This window comes from Leptosomus discolor, chromosome Z (genome assembly GCF_034619465.1).
Source record: "Leptosomus discolor isolate bLepDis1 chromosome Z, bLepDis1.hap2, whole genome shotgun sequence".
NCBI lineage: Eukaryota > Metazoa > Chordata > Aves > Leptosomiformes > Leptosomidae > Leptosomus > Leptosomus discolor.
Window position 1 is genome coordinate 71,027,750 of NC_141419.1, and position 18,473 is coordinate 71,046,222.

Genomic DNA, 18,473 nt, shown 5'->3' on the forward strand with positions numbered 1-18,473 from the left:
AGGTTGGTCTGTAAAATTACATAGCCAAAAATAAAACTTAAAAATAAAGATTCCATGTATAGAATGAAGTAGACCTGGTGACTGAAGGAGAAAAGTCGTCATACTCATAGGAAGGAGAGAGATCAGAGCGACTGCCACTACCCTGTGAGAAGGGAATGTCCGAAGGACTAATTCCAAATTCCTTTACTCTGCAGCAGCAAAATACAGCAGCAAATTAAAAGAACATGTTCTCATAAACACAGTTAAAATGACAGCTCTTTGTTTAGCATACTTCTTTAATAGTTTAACTCTAAAATTATTTTTATATTAAAACACAAGTGTGCCAACATACTCAAACCTTCTGCCAACAGAGTTATAGATTACTAAGAAAACTGAACAAAACCAGTGCTGCTAATTTGCAGGGGACTATAATAGCAGTGTTTTCAGAAGTGTAATTCCAGATTTCAGTTTGTGCAGTTAGTAAAATTCACTCTACATTCAATATTCCACTAAATGGTTCCTTTCAAAATATCACACCACTAGAGCTACAAAACTTTAAATTCTACTCTGCCCTCTGTCTTACACTGCACTCACACTGGTGTCCAGCACCTAAAAACTAATCGTACTATGAAAATGATACATTGCTAGAAAAAACTAAAATACTACACAAAACAACTTTACAGTGACAGGAGTTTACTCCATAACAACATACAAATTTAACACCAGGGGGAAGAAATAGTTTTAGCGCAACTATTTAGTACAATAGAAATAGACGTTTAGTTAGTTTTGCAGTGTCTTTTTCTGGAGTCACTTCAGCAACGCATGTTCAATGAGGGGTAAAAGATCCAAGGAGTCTTGATGAATGTGCAAGGACATACACTATGTTACTGTAAGCAGGGGAGCAGATGCCTCCTTCTCACCAGCAAGGAAATAGCACAGACTTGTCCAAGCCAGGCAGATTTGCTACTAGCTCCCTTGATCCAGACAAAGAGACATTCAGGTAACAAGAAGAGTGGGCGGTAAGCTTTCCTAGCAGCCCTTTGTGCCCAGCTAGTGACTGGCCAGGATGCCCAGCCAAGCAGGAGCAGATGCGGTTCTGCCCTGTCTTTCACTGGGGCAAGCAGGCCACTAGACGGTAGCTTCTTCTGGCAAAACCAGGGTTTCTGATGGCCCAAAGGCATGTTTGCCTCCCTTGTTCTTTGCAGCAAAGCGCGGGAGGGTCTCTGGGTTGCAGGTCCGACTGCAAGGACATGCAGGACCTGATTACCCCATCTCCACAGACAGTAAATGAAGGAGAAATGCAGCAGGAAAAGGTTCCTTTCACACTCACTAAAGAGAGATTAACGCTTTCAGAGAGCAGTACAGGACTCAGAGGTGCTGCATTCGCCTCTGGAGGTGCTAATTTCTCTACCCTGATTACAGAGTCACTGTTGGATTAACTTATTCTTTACTTGGGGGTCTCTGATATTTGCCTGAAGTTAGGAAGTACAAAATTCCATATATACATATGAAACAGGCTGGCAACTGCATCCACCAAGAGGATTAAAAAAAAAAAAAAAATCAAAAATCACACTGCAGAAAGGAATTTCAGCTAACACCAGAAGGAACCATCATGAATACTGACTACCCGTAATGCAAGAGATGGTGCCTCCAGAGCAGGGAGAAAACTAACAGAGGCATCTCCCACGCTCCTTACAATCCACGCTATCCATCTCTGCGTAATGGCTTAAGTGCAGTTTCTATTGATTCTATTGTAATGGTTGTAAAAAGTGACAATTTAAATTACATGTGAGTCTGTATCAGTAATTTGGTTTTAATTGTATTATGAAATGTACGTACAATAAAATTATTCTAGTAGCTAAAATAATTACACATCACAAACAACACCACTCCAAATGTCAGTGATCACCAGCCAGTCTAGCTATAAGCAATAATACTTTCCATACCTATTTGCGTATCTTAATGTATTTAGAGTGTTTTCACACGACGCCATCCCTGGAGAAATTGTAGCAATCTGAAGATCAAACAAGACATGTGTTAATAAATCACTTTGTACGGATGAAAGGGTAGATAATAACTTCTTTTTTCATTCGAGAACTTCTACAAAAACTGTCTCCTATGTACAGCTGTCTTTATACAATGACATCTTAAGGAGACAGATGTCAAGTCAAAGCTTCAATGTAATTTTTTTTAACCATACCTGAAACATTAACAATTCACAGAAATCCAGTCAATTTCCCCCATCTCACTGTCTTGGTAACACAATATGTAGATGCAAAACACTAACTGAAAAAATAAAGACTCCTCAAAAAGGGAAATATGCAACTCAGTAGAAAGTAAGTCTAATACATCCTGCAAATAATTACCAGATTTTTATCTATCTATCTTTGTAGGCTGCTTTCCATTCAGACAGACTGTATATTGATTTGAGAAATCTATTTTGGCAACAGTCCAAAACTGTACTTAATAATACTAAAGATCAGCATGTGTGTAACTATTTTCCTAAGTAAAGATGGTTTTTGTCAATTAGAAGTTATCTGTAAAGAACACTGGATAGCTAACTTATTATCAGATGTATCTGGAGTCTACAGGTCTTTCCTTTTCCAGTTAAATAAAATACCCTGAAAATCTCACCTTCTTTCCAGCACTCAGTAAAAATAACAACTGTAGGCAACAGTGGCATTGTTTTTTGTCCTAGTTTCCCTCAGTGGTCCACTTTTTTCATCTGTGCTCCTTTCAGGCTCTACCCAGGAAAAACACCTCTATGATCCTATACACTAACATTTTTTGTGGCAGCACAGCATCAGGAGACTGATCCTGATGAAGATTAGATAATCCTGGTCTTCTCTTTCATCCTGCTGCTGACTTTACTGTACAAAAGCACAGGTAGTCATCCTGAGAGGAATTACTCCTACTGGGGAGAAAGGAAAAATATGTGGTGGGAGGGGGTTAGGAAGTCTGAAGAGCCTGTTACCATGCAGACGTAAGTTTAAACCTCTAATACCGGTAAACATCAATCACTAATGAAAACAACAAGCGTAGATTTTAAAAGATCATATGATTGCATGTCTCTTTATATAGTGTTCTGGTTGCTAATTAACAAAAACCTGCAGGTTCCTAAAATACTTCCCAACACATTTAACATGAAAGATGCATGCACTCCTTCCATCCGTTCCGTGTTCAGGGCATACCACGCACGGCAACTGCCGTTAACACCAGTTATGGGACTGCTCTGATGTTCTGAAGCATCGAATGTACAGCTGTTATAGGGAAGTACCACTGTAGGTGCCATCAGCTGTATGGATACCCTGTTCAGGGCACAAGAACCCATGCACAAGGCTCTGTCTGTTGAACACAAATGTCCCCTACATCACATGCCCTCATGCCCCAACAAGCCTGGTCAAGGCAGGACAGGAGGACTGGGACATCCCTTTTGCTCGCCTCCTTGTTCATAATTCCAAATGAGGATGGAAAAAGCTGCGCTATTCATGGACAGGAATATCTTTAAGACCTGTAATTATCATTCTTCCTATTTCAGATGTGTCTACATTTCTTATAAGCCATCACATGGCCCTTTTGGGACCCTGAAGTCTGCAGGTTCCTACTCCCACCCCAGAGGGCTGAGGGATCTGTCACTTCAGCTATGACTGCAGCATGTGAAAGATGCAGCACTGGTTAAAAAATGAGACCACTCTACATAGCTACCTTGCAAATGTCAAATGATGATACATTATCCTACTATGTAACTGTTCAAAAACAATTTTAAAACTCTGACAGCACATTAGAATACTGAATCAAATCTTCATCTTGTTGAGGAATCCCTTTACAATGCATGCCTCTTCACTGACAAGCAGAAACAGCACCTTAGAAGAGGTCTTACATGTTCAATAAATAATGTTTTCCAATTGAATAATATTTCTGTGTTGCAAACTCATAATTTACTTCGCCTGTAACAGGCTAAAATATTTTGGAGGAAATACTATCATGATCTACATGTTACTTAGTGACAGTTGCAACAGTTACAACTAAAAAGTTCTTCTATGCTTTAATTTCCTTCACATAAAGGACTTCTCTGAAACATAGCAACGCTCTATGCAGTCAACAGGAGGAACATGAAAGGAAACTACTCATTATTAAATGATCGTAAAAACAACTTTTAGAAGTTTGAAGCACCACAGTTAATTACATGGTTGTGCTGCAAACTAGGAGTCAGCACACCTGCAAGATAAGTACTCTTTTAATTTAATAAAATACTGTTCAACTTTAGCTATCCTAAAGACTTGCCCTTTTCTTTCCCTGTCCATTTCATTAATAAAACCGTGCCAGGGTATGATCCAAAACCTACACATGAACATGCTTACAAACCAGGCACACCCTGCCAAGGAGCCAACTGTAAATACCACACTGCAAAGCTGAATAAATGGTCTTGATAAAAGAGGCAAAGGAAGATCCAGAAAAGGGGTGAAGCTGCTGATTGTTAGCCACTATTCCCACCACATGGCCACTGCAGGGCAAATCTCCTCTCCTCTTTCCAGGGGAACTGGAGACAACTGGAGGTAATTCCAGGCTAAGGTACCTCCTACACACCTCCCTGAATTCAGTACATGCTGTTCAGAAACCTGTCAGATCTCTAGACAGGCAGCTTTATGCTGCATCCATCTAGCTATCCCAGGAGCAAGTGCTGCGAGGGCTCAATTCAAACAAACTTAAAGATGCACTGTAGGTTTCTTTTCTTTCCCTGCTTCCTTTCAGCTGTAATTCAGAGTATCATAGAATTGTAAAAAGACCCTCCCCAGCCTTCTTGTATGCCACAACCACCCAAAGAAAAACTTTCCTGATGGAATTTTGATAAAAATGACATGTAAACAAACACTGAAACCAGAATGTCACAAGTGGTCCTAGTACTGAGAAAATACATGAAAAAGTAACAGTAAAGTGACTCTAGTTATGTAATAAGAAAATACATAATTCAAGCATATTTCCACTCACTTTCAGGAGGGATTTTTTTCCTTAATTTAGAACTACATTGCATACAGAATAAAGGAATGCAAGCTTTATCAGAAATGAAACACCTGTAGATCATGGATTATTTCCGATGGCATTCTCACACATTTAAATGGTAAAAAATGTTACAACTCCACGAGAAGCTTAATAATAAAAAAGCTCCGCCAAGGCAAAGACAGCTTGTTAGCCCTTTAAGGAAGTAAGGTGATGGTGAGAACTGTCATGAAATTATATTACGTAATTTCCAACAGGCTAACTTTCCAAATCTTCTTCAGCAGTGTGGATACACTAGCTAGAGATGCACAATTTAGCTTTCTGATCCTGCACAGGACTTAAGAAGTTGCAGAATCACAGAATCATAGAACAGTTTGGGTTGGAAGGGACCTTTAAGGGTCATCTAGTCCAACCCTCCTGCAGCGAGCAGGGACATCTTTAGCTATGTCTCAGTGGGAAAGAAAATCCTGTCTCTTCATCAGAAAACTACAGGAGAAAAAATGATCAATAAAAAATGCTATTTTACCACCATTTTCAATTAGAACCATATCTACCAGCTAAAGGGAAGACTAGGCTGACCTAACATCAGGGTTTTCACGTTGTGGTCTGCAGACTTCTCTGGCCTTTAGATTAATCAGTTCCAAAGAGTATGTGAAAAGTAACCAACACAAACAAGCCTAGCAATTGGTGTCCACTGCAGAAAGTCTGCATTTCCCTAAGGAGAAATGTTGAGGATGCACAAACAAAACAACTGGACATCAGTGCTTTTACTTGTCCTTTCCACCATCTGACAGAAGAGTTCTGTTTTTCAGGCTGAGGCAAATGCACAGCTATTCATCCCATCTATCCCAACTACTTCCACCCTCAACAGCCTAGAGCATATTCTGATGCCTTTGATACCAACTTTAAATTTGTCTTTGTCATTTAAAGATCTGTCATGGTTTGAACACAGGAGGATGGGGAGAGAATTGGAGAGGTAGAGGTAAGGAGATTCGTAGGCTGAGATTAAACATTTTAGTAGTTTAAATAAAATAAAATTCAAATAATTATAATAGTAATAAGAGAATACACAAACAAACAATGCACAATGCAATTGCTCACCACCCACTGACAAATGCCCAGCCTGTTCCTGGCTAGCAAACCCCGCGAAACCACAATCCCAGAAGACCCCCAGCTTCCCGGCCCACCCTCATCTATATAATAGGCATGATGTTACATGATGTGGAATATTCCCCTGACAATTTTCGTCCATTGCTCTGGCTACACTCCCTCCCAGCTTCTTATGCACCTGCACACTAGTAGGCCACAGAAAGCTGCAAACTCCTTGATTTCTCAGCAACAACTAAAACCATCAGTATATTATCAACATTCTTCTCATAACAATTCCCAAACTGAATCCAAAACATACCACTATTCTAGCTACGAAGAAGAAAAATTAGCTGTATCCCAGCTGAAACCAGGACAAGATCGTAACTCACCACTGTACTTCCAGTCTACACTACCTTTTCAAAAATTCTGTGCCAACAAACAATACTCTCATATAATTACGACATTATTAAAAACAAACAAACAAAAAACTTCTGAAGCTAGAAGTGTTTCTAGCTAGGTGCCTGGCTAGAAGACTACAACAATCAGTAAGACAGGCTGCTAGAAAGTGAGAAGGGAGCAAGTTATCTGAAATGTCTCTGCTGAAAGTCTCACTCTGCACACAGCGTCAGGGGATAAGCTAAAGTCCAACATATTGGCCGTAGCAAGCGGCCAATTTTAAATGTAAAAGCCTAAATTCCTGTCGTGGTTTAACCTCAGCCAGCAAGTAAGCACCACGCAGCCACTCGCTCACTCCTCCTCTACTTCAGTGGGATGTGGAAAAGAATCAAAAAACAGTAAAACTCACAGGTTGAGATACGAACAGGTTAATAACTAAAATAAAATAAATAACACTAAAATATAATAATAATAATGACAATAATAAATATGAAAAGGAATATAACAGAGAGAGAGAGAGAGAAAATCCAAGAAAAGACAAGCACAATGCAATTACTCACCACCCAATGTCCCCTATCAGTGATCCAGCCCCCCTGGCCACCTCCCCCCCATTTACATACTGAGCATGACATTCTGTGGTTCGAAATATCCCTTTGGCTAGTTCAGGTCAGCTGCCCTGGCCATGCTCCCTCCCAGCTTCTTGTGCACCTGCTCGCTGGCAGAGCACGGGAAACTGCGAAGTCCTTGACTTTGGCTAAGTGCTACTTAGCAACCGCACCATCAGTGTGTTATCCGCACTGTTCTCACAGTGAATCCAAAACACAGCACTGTACCAGCTACTAGGAAGGAAATTAACTCTGTCCCAGCCGAAACCAGGACAATTCTCAGTGTCTTTTCCCTTTATATTGTTAGAACAAACAGTTAACCAAATCAACTTACCATACAGGTACGGGAGTTTTCTCCTATGAATGAATCTCTTAGCACCTGAGTAAGTTTACTTGCTCTGAAGGGTGTGTGAGGTTTATTTCGGCCTAAGGCTCTAATGCACTCCTGAAAGAACAAACAGTTTACACATTTTTCTTTACCTGGATTGAATAAATATAATACAAATGCAATTAAAATACAGAAAATACATCCCTTAGTTATGTTGCTGTCCCCCACAATATCATTAACATTTACTATTAAAGCTTGGATTCAAGAAGTAATAGGCTTTTATCTCTCAGTAAGTTCAGTAGAGAGGTAGGAACTTAAAAAGGACTTAAGAGCCTAAAAACTTTCTGAATGTCATCCAAAATGTTTATGTCCATTGTATTCAACAACAACAACAAAAAAACCAAAAAATCAGTATTGATGTTAAATGTACAGACTATCAATTATTTCTGATTATCAGCTGCAAAAGCCTGAATGATCTACACCCCTGCTAGCAGAAGCAGTGTGGACAGTAACATGTCTTAACTCTACCAGTTAAAAGCATTAGCTCTGATTCTGGCTCCACCACTGACTTTCTTTACAGCACGTAAGACAATAAACTTTTGGAAAGCTTCCACAGGTCACAAACCTAGTACCATAGCTCTCTATTGATGTATGCAATATTGGAAGACGCTTGAGAAAGTAAGTCATTCCCAGTTCTAAAATACTCTTCACGTGAAAAAACAGGGATAAGGCCTCCTCTTGCGCTCACAGGACCATGGGGTTAAACTAATATTTGCAACCGGTTGGGAAGTTCCAGTGAGAAATACGGTACAGATGTAAATATTAGGAAATTACTACAGAAGCAACTAAGTACAATAGTGCAAACCAAGATCGCACTAATCTAAACACCACTTCTGCCCACTCAGAGCTCTAACATCAGCTAATAAATTACTTCTTAAGCAAAGAAAGTTTAAATTTAAATTTCTGTGTTGTTGTTGTCATTGTCACATTTTGATCATTAATTGCAGTTTCTGCCTTTGCCTTAATACTTTCTGCCCATGCATTTCTTCACAAAAGGGACAGTTTTAACATGTCTACACACTGAACTCCTTCGAACAACCATACTTCAAAAGGTTTTCACATTAGAGCTTTGCTTTTAGTAGCACTAACAGATGGAATGGCTTTTCTGTTAGATGAATAGTTCTGCAGGAGTTTAGCTAATCCTCCAGCTGCAGCCATATCCTTGTGGCCTTTTGAAATTTCCTAGAAGCAGCTTCTTTCTAAAGCCAGGCTAGAAACTGTGGGATGATAATCCAAGACAGCACTGCAACTGTGAAACAGCATAAAACAGAACTAAAAACGGGCTCAGAACAAAACTGCCACGATACAGAACTGAACAAACACAACAGCAAGTTGGCTTTAACTAAAGTGATTATTTAAAAAACTCACTGGCTGAATTTTATAGAATGGACACAGCTCAGATAAAAAGAAAGACTGAAGCTTGCTGAATGTGAATTTCACATGCAAATGCTAAAAAGGACTCAATACTTACAGGGGAGCAAGGCAGTGCATTCCTTGAATTTTTTGTATTTGTACATTAATACTATACTTACGTAAAGAGAAAATCAGATTAGACAGGAAGAGGGGCAACAGGTTTTCAACAAGTGACATTACAACAAAATGCACAGCAACAAATGTGTAATTAAAATATTTGAATTTACTATAATGATTTTTAGTTTGCTTACTCCTGAAAAATTAGAATTGGCTTATCTCCTTATTAGTAAAAAGATTATAGGAGCACACTGCCAGCTTCTAAATTAATGGAGTTTTTAACTACTTTTGCTTTTCATCACAGCTCAGAAAACCAGGTAACAAAATTATAACACTATTTCCATGTAGAGACATTACAGAAATAATGTCCTGTACCAAAAATGTGTACAGGTTAAGACAGGACTGATATGCAGGTGCAAACAGCAAATCTTGGATTAGCACCAAAGAACACTCCTCAGAACATATTAGCTTAATTCAAACTTGACAATAACTTCAAGGATCTTGAATACAAAGGCAGCTGTGTCATGGTTTTGGGGATAGAAGAAAAACGGAAAACTAACATATAATTGAAAAACTTGTATCTTCTTGTATCATTGTTTAGATCTCTGCAAGACTTCCACTCATTTTTATTTCCCCCTCCCCATGCAATTTAGATCATAACCACTACTATGGCAGCAGAAGAACCTTTCACTATAAAAAGACAAGTTGTATGAAAATGAACTAAGTATGTTGTATGAGTATTGCACTGAAGGCACTAGCCAGTACAACATCAGCAAGTAAACTGAAAAAAAAAACAAAATCCCCCAAACAATTTGGAAACAAGTGAAAATGTCAACATCATGTTGCTTGCATTATTTACTTCGATGCTAAATCACAATATGCACAGTTTTGGAACGGCTGCTTCTAATTTTTCAATATGCCATACAATTTTGTAATGACACATCATACATTACAGTTTTGTGTTTTGTGAGATCTGCTTAGAGTCAGATGCAAGTCTTCTCCAAAATTTATACTGAAGATAAAAAAAGTAAGGACAGTGATCTTGGGGTTCAGACTCTTTACACAAAACCACAGCACTGGTGCTGAGAGTAATAAACCTAAGCCAAACTAACTGATCAGAGAGGTAAGTTCTGCGACATTCAAAGTGACTGTTTCCCCAGTTAAGACCAAAAAATTACTTTCCATACTAAGATTGAACCTCTTTCAACAAACAAAAAAAGATGCAAATGAATATTTAAATAATATTTCTTAGCTATCTTGTTGTGTCCTGAAAAAATGTGTTCAGTTCCCTTGACACATTTAATGTCTGAAAATTTGTAAAGTGACCATATCAGACAATTTGTTATAAAGAAGACTAGTCAAAAATGGATTCCAACTTTCAAGGGTTATTTTAATCTATTTGTTAGTTCTTTCTGAATATGTTGCTGTTGGGTTCCTGTAGTGAATTAATTAAAAGCAATAAATAAATATATCATGAAGGTAACCTTATTTTTTAATAATTAAAAAAAATACTGAGAGTAGCTAAGAATATTGCGAGTTAGTATTTCAGACCTTGACTACTAAAGTAAGTCATCTGTCCTCCCATTTTAGATATATATCAGAAAAGACTTCAAATTCAACCACTGGGGACTTTTTGTTGAAGTATTGTTTGGATTTTTTTTAAACTATATGCAAGTTGGTAACACAATGTTTCTGCAATGTTTCTACTTGGTAATTACCAAGTATTCCTTCAGGCATTTAGAGGAAAAATCAATACATTATTTTACCTGTCACACCAGCAGACAATGTAGACAAGCAAAGCCTGCAAAAACACTCATTTTAATAGTCATTGCTATTATACGTAGAAGGCTTCCACCTACTCAAAGGCAATAGAATCATTTCAGTTACCTTGAGTGCTAAAAGGCTCTTGTTAATTTCCGCACCTTCCAGTCGTGTCTGTCTATCTGCACTGGAAGTATCTGCTCCTCTTTCATTGCCAGCCAAATCAATCAGAGAAAATTTACCATGCAATTTCCCTTTCCTTCTAAGAATAATCTGAAACACTGCATGGCTTCGAGATGAGTGTGCATTTGCAGATGTCTGGCCAGATGTCCTGTAAACAAAAGGAGAAGGACCTATGAACAGGTGAAGAACCATACATGTTCAACGCCCTAACCTCAGAACGTTAGTTTTTTCAGACCAGAGTCCTGTATTTTTCTACATGTGTTGACAGCATGTCTAACATTCTTGTTGGACACTAGATAGAACTCTAATAATTGGATGTACATAGTACAATTATACCTCTTTTTCCATCTCCTAAAACAGAAACGGAAGATTAGTAACATTTTACCTTCCTTTTAAAAGCAAGAATAATCAGATCTTCAAAGATTTCAGATTATCAGAGAGCTTACATGTAAAATGCTGATGGCGTTTTTATCTGATCAGGCAGCAGTCTATGCACAAGACTAATTTTAAAAACAATGAAGCTAGATTCTTAAAAGAAAAAAAAATTACACTTAACCTCTGTCACTATGTATCAAGGCCTTTTACAGCTGAAGAATCTGGCAGCATTCCAGATTATAAATGAAGTGAATTTAAGTCAGTAAGCTGCTTACGTAACGCATGCAGTTCACATGCTGTAGAAAAATGAGTTATTTCTCTCTAAGAGACAGAGAAAAGGCAGGCAGATTCCTTACTTGCAGCCAAGTTGCATATTAAATTAAATAATTGCATATTAAAAAGCCATCACTATGAAAAGACCCAAAAAAAGTCTTCTTCTGATTCTTTAATGTACAATGAAAACCTGGTGTAAACTGTGGGAGATACCTGCAGCTGTTGCCTATTTCAATAAGCTTAAGAACATCTTCAACACATTTGACTTCCCGTTCCTGTAATCCCACCACCTGGACTTGCTGTTTACCGTCTTCTAACACTCTTAATTTTGTCTTCCTGTTCAACAAGTCAAAAACCTTAGAGAAGGGGGGGGGAAACAGAACAGTTAAAGAGGAGCTTTAAAAGACACTTTTGTTTCAAATCCCATGTCAAAATATGTAAAGCATTCCATGGAAAGACATGATTGGAAGGGAAGTCTAAAGAATTATTTGAAATAAAGCTTTTAGCATAAAGAGGAAAAAAAAAAAATTAGGTGAGAAGCTCAAAATCCTGCTTGTGAAAGGGAAATTCCCCCTTTCTCAGGGAAGGATCAGGTACTTACCTTACCACTGTAGATCTCAAAAAATGTTGCATATACTTGAAGCTCTAACTTCTTATAGTTTGGTTTCTTTAGCATTAAAAAGACATCTCGAGCTGTGAATACATTTCCAGAATAAAAAGAAATCTCATTATGTGTTTTCTTTTAGTGAAGACTCATTAACAATCTATTTTACAGCATCTGTCACATTCGGAAGTATAAGATAGGACAGTAAACCAGGTCTAAAACATTGCAGTTTAAACTGCCACATTACAAGGGAAGATGGAGAAGACCCCAAAACTATAAACTTAATTAACCATCCATTATATTTATTACATTTTCTTGAAGTAAACTATATATATATTTACTTCACTGTGTAAAGACTACACGTCTAGGAACTACTTTGGATGCTGGCAAAGCTCCACTGTAACGCAAAATATGTAGACCCTTATGTTTGTACGACTGGGAGTAAATATGATTGATCTCAACTAATCTGTAAAAAGCCAACAGACCAATAAAGCCTCACCTGCAAGTGCATATATTCCTTTAGAACAATCTTGGTTCTTTCCTGAAAAGTCACCACCCATAGTCTAAATTAAAAATAAATAAATAAATAAATAAATAATACACTATAAAAATCACAAAACTGTAACTTACGTATTTGTTACTTATTAGAACTTATCTAACTTCTAACAAATTTAAGAAGTGTATTGCTGTCACAGAGAAGAAATACTTACGTGCGTTTTTCCACTGCCTGTTTGCCCATATGCAAAGCAAGTGGCCATCCCCCTTTCAAATATGGTCTCCACTAATGGTCGAGCTGTAAACCTTAAATGCAAAAAACAACAGTACTTAAGAAACAGAATTACATTAAGATGCCACTTCCACAAGGATGCTATAAACTTTAATGCCAAAACTGGTCCTGTACTTCCAGAGACCAAAGGACATCTCTACATTAATTCCTGAGCTAAAAAGACTACCAGCTCTAAGGCATTAAAATATTGCAAACAATCAAACAGAAGTAACAAAGTCTCTCCCATTTATTTTACAACAATATTATCCTACTTCAAACCCCAAGAAAAATAAATTTCCTTGTTTTAATGATGCAACACAGCACAGCTTACTACATGGAGTTTGCAGCTCCCTAAGGAAGACACAATAAGAGGACATGGAAGTAGGACAGTGGAGCAGATAAATACTTAGGTTTTGCTAATACTAAAACTCTGCTATAGTTTTGATTTTGTTTTTTGTTTTTCTTCTCCCCAAATCATCTTCCAAGATTAAATTTAGAAGGCAAGTAGCCAAAACAACGTTGCACATCTTAATATTTTGAGAACATACATGTACTGAGAAAAGGTTCAAAAAAAAGGATACCCAAGCTCTTCATAATGCAAAAATCTAGTTATCCCTGAAGAATTATTTGATATGTCAAAAATTATTACCCAAAGTATCATTTTTCTATTTTAGAGAGGGTTTTTTTACTTCAAAAAAAGTAAGAATTATTGTTTCTACTTCAGCTGCTTATCACTATTGTCACGAAAAACTCCACGAGCAAAGGGTAAACTAATGAAGGCTTACCAAAGGAGGTAAGAGTCATTCTGCAAAAGTCTCTCTTTCTAACCTTTTTACAGGTGTTTACACATAAAATACCTTTAAGTGTCAGAAACAGGAACAATTGTTTACAGAAACATGGAGGTGTAACAAGGTTCTTTCATTCCACTTTCAAACAAACACAAGATCGCTTGCAAAATTAATATGGGCAAGACTGAGCCATTCAGCAACCAAGGGTCATTCAAAAATCTAAGTTTAACTGAGTCATGAACTTTCATTAAAAATATACCAGATGATTCTTGATCAGCCTTAGACTCTATTTTCTGGTTCTTCTAAACACATACTTCCTTTGTCCTCAAGAGGATATTTCCATATGTTGATGTTTGTTCTTTTTACATACAAAATTTCACATAGTCTATCCACCTAAGAAGCACACTCTATTATCTCCATTTAATTGAGTTTGAAATTATTTATTTTGCTGATTTATACAAAAGGGACTTAATTATATCTAATTTAAAGTAAGGTAAAATACAAACATATCTAGAAAAGTTTTCATAAAGCATCATACAACTCCAAATGGTACCATGCCAAAACAGCCCACCTTTATTTTTACTAGAAACTTTACTTGCAATCTTGATCTTTCAGAAACATGAATTCTGGTTCTCCTTTAAAACTCAAAAGGCACACCCATTCAAATTAGTGCATGTTTTTTAATATTAACAAAAACTTGCTACTCTGTGTTAAGGATCATGGATTAAAAAATACTTACAATACAGCTTAAGGAAAACAACAATAATTATTAAAAAAAGAGTAGTACTTTTCTCCCTCAAACTGAAGAACATTTTTCAGTATACAAATACAGTGAGTAATTTTAGCATATTGGAGAAAACTGGAGTTACTTGCCACACTACTTTTTTTTCCCCCATGGTCACTGTGAAGTTCTGGTGAGAGGAGATGATGATACCTATCTTACTCTTATTTCTGTTATTACAGGAGGCCTTGAAGCAGATTGCCCTTCAAGTAATTATTATTGTGCCATACGAGGGAGAAGGAGAAAGTCTATACTGCTACACAGACTAGAGATTTACTGTTTCAATATGACTGCAATCATCTTTCAGTATTTTCCTTTATTAACATTAATGTATTACCTAACTAATAAAAATTGTCTGGAGAAAACTCATACAAAAATACAACAACACTGTATGCCAAAAACACCCCTCACATTTAAATACTATGCTCACAAAGATAAATGAAGGGGGGAGACAGAAGAACTGATTGTTAAGCAGGAGGGGAACTATTGTAAGATGCACACATCACCAACTAGATGGCTCTCCCACAGCTCTTCAGTATCAAGAAAAGGAAGATGCTACCAGAGGCAACCATTAGAGACGGAAGAAGTCTCCAAGGGCACAGTTTTGCAGTTCAGAAGTCTTTAGTTAGTACACATTAACAGACTATACAGGTTTTTCTTTTGCCACCCTTCTCCTCCTAATTGTATCAAGCGTAAAAGAGAAGATTTAATTTTCAAGGCCTTTTAATAATTCTTTTAGTATGAATTTTCTGTTATCCACTGACAGGATGTTAGCATCCAACATCAATCAGGACACAACCCTAACTTTCACTTCCTAGTTGTTGGATTAAAAACAAGAATTAAGATACTTCTCTGTCACTACTCCTTAAGGCTATGGGAAGCACTTCCCAAGCACAAAGAAAATCATCTTCACCAAATTCCTTTCTAGTATCAATATTCTCTCCAAAAACCTGCACAGTATTTAGAGTGTGTACCAAGATTATGACCTGTCCTGGTGTCCAACCTTGCCTGCTACTGTATCTACTCCACTTAGTGACTTGTACAAGGTAAACAGCTACTTCTAAACGTCTTCCAAAGCGCTGTGTGCATTATTCTGTGCCAGCTGCAGAAGTGAAACATAAGAATAAAGGAGAAAATGGAGATCCAAATACCTTGGGGCTGAAAGTGTGTCTTTGTTACTGTTGCTTTTTAAATCAGAAAGATTCAGCATTTTGAGCAAGGCAATTTAACTCCATGCACCTCTGTGTTACATCAGCCACATTGCTGCCAGCAGCCAAGCTAGCTCAGGTCCCTCAGCGGTACAGCAATACAACCTCTCCCACTTCCTTTATACTCTTTCCCCAACCTCTCCTGATTTGTTTCCACCTCTTAATTATCTTATATTCAAACTGCAAACTCTTTGGGGCTGGTGCTGTCCTTTTCTTCCAAGTTTCCTGAAGACCAAAAGTCATGACTCGGGTTCCTCAGGTGCTGCATGCACACTAATTAATAAGACAATAACCCCGAGGCTCATGAAGTTGTCAAATATTCAGTAGCTGAGGAGGGAGGCAATACACACTAGAGCCTGGAAACCAGGAGGACTTGGAGAAGGACTGAGAGCAGGACTGAGGTCAACGGAGGTGGAGATGACATTGCAGGTGAAGAATTCAGGATAAAGAGTTAAAACAAAAGTAAACAAGCAAAAGAATGGAGGTAGCAATATACGTATCTGGTAACACAGAGAACAGGAGTAAAGTCCATGACCAAGGTAAGCCCATGGCTATTGACATGGGAGATACATGAGAAAAAAGATTCACAAAAAAAAGCATATACACATACCTGTAAACCATTTCATTAGGAGCCGTGTCATCAAAGGCATAATCAAAACGAAAAGTTTGGTTTTCTAGGTACCTTGTTAAATCCACCTTTTGTTTTGGTTCATGTACCATCACAACATCTTTACTAGGAATTGTTATTACATCAAGGTCTTTCATTAAAGTTTCTATAAAATAAGTGAAATATATATTTAACTAGCAACACATCATTCTTTTTTTACATCGTTTCACTGTTTACACTCTTACAACATCTCAGATAACACAGCTCCTCCAAGTAACAACATTGCAATGGATTTGGGCTTCCAATGCCTAGATAGTAATTTGCTAAGTAAGAGATTTTATTTCGGAGATGTCCTACCACTTGCTAGAAATTAAAGAGCAGTTGTACAAAGCTCATTAGAAAAACTAAGATCATCAATTATAACACTATAATTTTGCTTGTTATGTACTCCATAATAACAGTTTCCATGGATCTGACTTCTTTTTCTTCAGGACTTCTATACTGCTTTACAGATTACTGCAATACCCTTTGAGTTTTTATAAATAACTTCTCCACTGGAGAAACTGCATGCTCAAAGTCTATATTGCTTGGACTGTCAAACTTGAAAACACAAAGAAATTAGTAACTTTACAACAATCTGCTTTATTTTAAAATTTATCTTTATTTTCCCTAAACCCTTAATGTTTCAGTCACATGTTCACAGCTTTCAAAAAGAAAAAATTTGCTTTCATTCTGCACAGACATTTCCATTTGTGTATTCCTCCTGGAACCTAAAGTATGCATCTCTAATACAGAATTTTGCTAAAGTAAAATCCTTTCTAAAAATTGCCTTGTAAGCACAAAAAGCTGAAAATGCTAATAATCCTTCCTGTCATTGGGAATGTACAAAAGCCACCTAGATGTGATCTCAACAGTGAGATCCCAGGTTATAATTACTACACAGTACTACAGTTTACTGCTAATTGTTGTATGGGATATGAATCAGCAAAACAGAGAAGCCAGTGATCCATGATATGCACAAAAATAAAGATCCTTGTGTGCACAGTCAGGTTCACTAATGTGTCCTACTTGCATTTCTATGTAAAATTTCTTAAAGGCATGCAGTTCAAGAATTCGATGTGGCTTCATGCAATCAGATAGAAATCTTTTCATCGGTTAACACACCGATCTAACAGTACAAAAGTTACCATTGCACAACATTACACACCAGCAGAAATATGCATTCAAGTCACTATATAATCAATTCTTCAACTGCACTGCAATAAAATAAAACACAATTATTCTGCAGTAACCATACAGAAGGAACAGTGATGAAAAGAGATGTATGATGGTCAATTCTTTGCAGCAAAAGCTTTTTAGTTTAAAAAGCTAATTTTTCTTAAACAATTGTTCTGAATAAGACATTTACCTGCTCTCAGCTATTTCTTATGACAACTTGTGTTCTCTGCTGGCGAAAATTTGGAATAATGTCTCTGAAACCCATCATACCATTTCTCAATTATAAATACACAGCATGAAACAAAATCCTAAAATGTCAACCTGAACACCTACTTCCTGCATAGTCAATCCACAGAACAATTGGTCCTGAGAACACCTCAAGATTTTGGTAATCATTCTGTGTTTGTGAGACTGACAAAACAAACTAGTTTTATTTTTTCTCTTCAGAGGGTTACAAACTAGTATCTTTGATTCTTTTATACTCCTCAATTTTAAAACATGGCATGAGAAATACCATTTCTTACAAACTGTGTGTTTTCAGAAGACTGTATCATGTGGGTAAAGATCACCTCTATGCTTCATCCCCTGCATAGATTATTTCATTAATACGTTTTTAGGATAGCTTATTCTTAAAAACGCAAAATAGCTTCAGTGTCAACATCATTTTTACACAGGCACTCAGCTTTCTACAAACACCTCTGAACTATTTTTTTTAATAGCTCCAAACCACCAATACATAAGATACGCAACTTCCACAAAATCAAATCCTAATTCTGAATCCTGACTCACGCCCCACGACAACTTGCTCTCATTCACTGTAATTTCACTTTGTCCATCTTCAGCAGAGGTAGAAGGTGATGTTTACCCCAAACACATGAGATTTCTAATTCATATTTTATTACCAATAACCTCCAATGCTGAAGAAGAAGTTCAACTGCTACCAGACTTGTACATTGACCACCTTTATTAAATAGGTTGTGCAAA

General features: G+C 37.2%; 1 protein-coding gene across 3 annotated transcripts in view; it reads right to left on the bottom strand.

The window, feature by feature from the left end:
* KIF2A (kinesin family member 2A) overlaps nucleotides 1-18,473 on the bottom strand; it is a 54,760-nt gene that overhangs the window by 7,426 nt on the left and 28,861 nt on the right. For 2 of the 3 annotated variants that reach the window (XM_086479928.1, XM_086479927.1), the window contains exons 9-16: nucleotides 16,275-16,437; nucleotides 12,832-12,922; nucleotides 12,621-12,684; nucleotides 12,119-12,210; nucleotides 11,731-11,873; nucleotides 10,813-11,017; nucleotides 7,402-7,512; nucleotides 1,926-1,993 (exon numbers count right to left, since the gene is read on the bottom strand). In XM_086479928.1, coding sequence (XP_086336054.1) covers nucleotides 1,926-1,993; nucleotides 7,402-7,512; nucleotides 10,813-11,017; nucleotides 11,731-11,873; nucleotides 12,119-12,210; nucleotides 12,621-12,684; nucleotides 12,832-12,922; nucleotides 16,275-16,437 — 937 coding nt within the window. Of the gene's footprint in view, nucleotides 1-74; nucleotides 189-1,925; nucleotides 1,994-7,401; nucleotides 7,513-10,812; nucleotides 11,018-11,730; nucleotides 11,874-12,118; nucleotides 12,211-12,620; nucleotides 12,685-12,831; nucleotides 12,923-16,274; nucleotides 16,438-18,473 lie in introns of all 3 variants that reach the window. The other variant, XM_086479926.1, reaches the window with a different exon arrangement.